Here is a 5,000-nt window from a genome sequence, read left to right on the forward strand (position 1 = left end):
AGCAGGCAGACAGACAGACAGACAGACAGACAGACAGACAGACAGACAGACAGACAGACAGACAGACAGACAGACAGACAGACAGACAGAGACAGACAGACACAAAGTCAGAGAGAGAGAAAGACAGACAGAGAAAGAGACAGGTTTATCGGAAATATTATTCAACAAACAGCAAACTCTAACAGCAAAGCATCTCCCTGCAGGAATTATGTGTCGCTGGAGACTTCGTGTGTGATTCCAACGACGAGTGTTACAGTGCGTGGTGGCGCTGTGATGGAGATTACGATTGTGATGATAAAAGTGATGAAGCAAACTGCGAGAAGGTGAGTTTGATTTTCGCGAAGGGACATATAAAACATAAATAAATAAATAAAATAAATAAATAAATAAATAAATAAATAAAGGTTTGTGTGTTGTGATAATGAAGTGAGTTGTGATACTAATGTGAGTTGTGAGTGCCATATTGTGATGCCATTATCACAATATACAAACGATAATATTGTCATTATAACCCGTATATAATGGCATCACAATATGGCACTCACAATTCACATTAGTATCACAACTCATTTCATTATCACAACCCACAAGGTTATCGATACTGAGAAGTCTTATCACTTTTATCGCATTTTTAATCATTCAAACAAATAGATAGATAGATAGATAGGTAAACAGATAGATATGTAGAAACATACATACATACATAAATACATAGGTAGATAGATAGAGGAATAGATAAACAAATGGATAAGCAATCACCGAGCCATAAGTGTGTATGTTTGTGTTTCTTTTTATTGGGTCTTCGAAAATGATAAAAGAATCACTGCATTTCATTTTCCAGTTTACCTGCGGCCAAAATGAATTCAAGTGCACCTCCTCAGCCAAGTGCGTGTCCTCCTCCGCCCGCTGTGACGGCCATGACGACTGCGGAAACGGAAGCGACGAGAAAAACTGTGAAGCGGTAAGGCATTGGTGAATAAATATTGGAACAGGGGTTGTACTGAGATTGATTATAGACTCTAAGAGATATTTAGAAGATTAAATTTAATCATTGGTTATTAGATATGGGACAGGAATTGATTATACTACAGACTCTTAGAGATATTTTAAGAATTAAAATGAATCATTAATGATTAAATATTGGAACAGGAATTGTATTGCGATTGCTTATAGACTCTAAGAGACATTTAGAAGATTGAATTTAATTATTGGCGATTAAATAATGGAACAGGAATTGTATTGCGACTGCTTATAGATTCTAAGAGACATTTAGAAAAAGGAAGGCGGTAATATCTCATACATTGGTGAGGAGTCTATTGAAACAAGGGATTGATACGAAGAGCATTTTGGTATTCTAACTTTTCTGAAGCTCTTTTCATGCGCTGTTAGTGTCCTATCCTGGAATGATAATAAAAGTTTCGATTTTTGGAAAACCCTTTGTTTAGAATCAAAGGGGTACATTACGCCAAAATAAAATCTCAGATTTCTTCCGCCTCCAACCCTTCGATTCATACTTATGTTCTTCATACTTATCATACTTCGATTCATACTTATACTCATCCTACTTATCATACATATATTTCCTTATTTCTCCCAGTAAACGAACACTTTAACTTAACCAGAACCCTGTGATAATGTACACTCGCCTTCCAGTATGACTGTGGTGCACATAGGTTCAAGTGCGTGTCTACAAGTAAGTGTATAAGTGCTCTGTTACGGTGTGACGGTTACGAGCACTGTTACGACGCCACTGATGAGAAGCATTGTGATAAGGTTTGATCGAAAATGCTTCGAATGCCATTTCTTTTCTAATTTGCTTTTATCCAGCTAAAGCATTCAGTAACTTTTTTATGTTCGTATTCAATTGTGGCATGAAATTTACTTTTTTTTCTAGATATAACATGTAATATGCATATAAATATATTTATGAATGTATGTATATTTGTACAGTCCATGGTGAATGTATATTTGTGTGTGTATGCATATATAGATAGATAAAGAAATAGATAAATAGATAGCTAGATGGATAGATAGCTGGATAGATGTAAATATATGCTTGCCCTTTGTGTGTGGTTATTTTATATCAGCTGTACCATGAATTATATAAGAGGCACCCTGCTTGCTTCACTGTACATATAGGTATTCATGTACAAAGATATATATAAGGCAAGGGGAATACTTGGGTGATGACAGTGATTAAGGTAGCAATGTAACTGGCCATTATGACACAGATGGTGAAGATAAGCTGTGTGTGTGTGTGTGTGTGTGTGTGTGAGAGAGAGAGAGAGAGAGAGAGAGAGAGAGAGAGAGAGAGAGAGAGAGAGAGAGAGAGAGAGAGAGAGAGAGAGAGAGAGAGAGAACGAGATAACATGTGCGTGTGTGTATGTGTGTGTGTGTGTGTGTGTGTGTGTGTGTGTGTGTGTGTGTGTGTGTGTGTGTGTGTGTGTGTGTGTAATATGTGTGTGTTTGTGTGTGTACGACAATACAAGTAGAATTACCCAAAAAAACTTCCAGAAAAGATCCAGTGCATTGTGTGTTCTAGTAATGTTCTGACAACAAACATAATCTATAGCGAATATAATTATCGTATGTTTGTTTTAGCATAATCACTAAAGGGAAGCAAAAATGGTGGATGTGTAACCAGCATTAATTCCATTTTAGTGTAGAAAATATTTATTTTTGTACATGTAAGCTAATAAAGGTGCAACAGCAACTATATTTTCTAAAAATACTTGACATGTGGTTTCTCTCTCTGTCTGTCTGTCTGTCTGCCTCTCTCTCTTTCTGTCTATCAACCCCCCCCCTTTCTCTCTCTTGCTCCCTCGCTCGCTCTTGCTTTCTCTGGCTCTCTCTGTCTGTTTGTCTGTCTGTCTGTCTCTCTCTCTCTCTCTCTCTCTCTCTCTCTCTCTCTTCCTGTCTGTCTGTCTGTCTGTCTCTCTCTCTCTCTCTCTCTCTCTCTCTCTATCTATCTATCTCTCTATCTCTCTATCTATCTATCTGTCTATCTCTCTATCTACCTATCTCTATCTCTCGCACTCTCTCTCCCACTTTCTCTCTCTCTTTCTCTCATTCTCTCTCTGTATGGAACTACGGTCAACCATGATAAACTCCTATTTTTCAGCCCCAAAGTAAATTTAGATAGAATAACCTTTAACATCCCTTGTTAATCATCTTAAAATAAAGGTCAAGGGAATTATCCACGCATAGGACAGTGTCAGCAGATTGCATGCCTCGTAAAAGTTGGAGTAATTAGATAGAGAAATGATAAAAAAGTTTATTTTTTGAGTTTGATACCATTGCAAAAGAGTGTTCGTCATGGGACAAAAGTTATTCACATTAACCAATAAAATGTCTTTACTGTCTCCTCGGTTTATTTGAAAGTTGAAAATCGTTCTTTTCTTCTTCTTCTTCTTCTTCTTCTTCTCCTTCCTTTTTTTCGGGGGGGGGGGGGAGTAAATGTAGCAAATATTGTGTTGTAGGGTGAAGGTAAAAGTGTGTGTGTGTGAGTGTGTGTGTGTATGTGTGTGTGTGTGTGTGTGTGTGTGTGTGTGTGTGTGTGTGTGTGTGTGTGTGTGTGTGTGTGTGTGTGTGTGTGTGTGTGTGTGTGTGTGTGTGAGTGTGTGTCTGAGTGTGTGTGTGTATGTGTGTGTGTGTGTGTGTGTGAGAGAGAGAGAGAGAGAGAGAGAGAGAGAGACAGAGAGAGAGACAGAGAGAGAGAGAAAGAGGAGAGAGAGAGAGAGAGAGAGAGAGAGAGAGAGAGAGAGAGAGAGAGAGAGAGAGAGAGAGAGAGAGAGAGAGAGAGAGAGAGAGAGAGAGAGAGAGAGAGAGAGAGAGAGTGTGTGTGTGTGTGTGTGTGTGTGTGTGTGTGTGTGTGTGTGTGTGTGTGTGTGTGAGAGAGAAGAGAGAGAGAGAGGAGAGAGAGAGAGAGAGAGAGAGAGAGAGACAGAGAGAGAGAGTCTCTGTGTGTAGTTGTTTGTGTGCGTGGTTATTTATGTGTGTATGGCAATATGTATCATTTAGCTATCTGTGTATTTATGTATCTACTTGTCAAGATATATATATACATATATTCTCACACACATATATATATATGCATATACATATACATACACATACACATATACATAAACATTTACATGCACACATATGTATGTATGTATATATATGTAATAGATAGAAAGATAGATATGCAACACGTACATATTACGTTTCAAAATAATCATTGTGTATGTTTTCTTCAAATCTTTTTGCATTTAGCTTTCAGACTACCAAGTGATACATATTTTTATGCGGTCGTAAATATACAATTGAAAATGCATAAGATGGTAAAACAGAGCGGATGTACAGTAAGAAGGCATGAAGAGAAACAGAAATATAGAGCTTTGTAGTTTCAGTTTATGTATTAAGGTGTAAATGCTCGAATGAGGGGAACCATGCTTTTGGCTGTTTTTAAGAGCCATTTTTGAGAGTTTGTTTTATATGGCATGTGTTAATAGAGCAGAATAGTATAGTAAATTTGATTACCGTATCATCTTTATTTTATCACCGTATAGTCTGCTATATCATAAAGATTACTTATCGATGAAAATTACGTGATATTATTGATACTTTTCACATGTTTCATTATCCAGTATATTATTCATTACGTTCTCATAAGAGATAGAAAAAAAAATGACTTTTAATAATGAGGGTTTTGTTTTTTACTCATAGTTTGAGTGTCCTGAGGGTGAGGTAAAGTGTGAAACGGTCAATCAGTGTTACGAAGCCAGGCTGGAAGTGTGATGGAGACAAAGACTGCGAGGATGGTAGTGACGAAGCAGGCTGTAAGGTAAAACATGTTACGAACAAGTACAGCGTCGGATATTATGCAACAAACTCTCACGCAATGATAAACGCAACAGTAGCGTAGATTCCAACCTCGCCCACCCATCCGCCCCACAAAACGGATAATATGATACGAGATCGTCCCCTTTGTGAGACAGACGAATAAATCACACTTC

The 5,000-nt window shown here is 37.6% G+C and overlaps 1 protein-coding gene across 5 annotated transcripts in view; it reads left to right on the forward strand.

The window, feature by feature from the left end:
• LOC119584291 (very low-density lipoprotein receptor-like) overlaps positions 1-5,000 on the forward strand; it is a 43,975-nt gene that overhangs the window by 35,665 nt on the left and 3,310 nt on the right. For 4 of the 5 annotated variants that reach the window (XM_037932821.1, XM_037932822.1, XM_037932823.1 and 1 more), the window contains exons 9-10: positions 204-323; positions 842-961. In XM_037932821.1, coding sequence (XP_037788749.1) covers positions 204-323; positions 842-961 — 240 coding nt within the window. Of the gene's footprint in view, positions 1-203; positions 324-841; positions 962-1,653; positions 1,774-4,710; positions 4,829-5,000 lie in introns of all 5 variants that reach the window. The other variant, XM_037932825.1, reaches the window with a different exon arrangement.

This window comes from Penaeus monodon, chromosome 18, assembly GCF_015228065.2.
Source record: "Penaeus monodon isolate SGIC_2016 chromosome 18, NSTDA_Pmon_1, whole genome shotgun sequence".
In the NCBI taxonomy this organism is placed as follows: Eukaryota; Metazoa; Arthropoda; class Malacostraca; order Decapoda; family Penaeidae; genus Penaeus; species Penaeus monodon.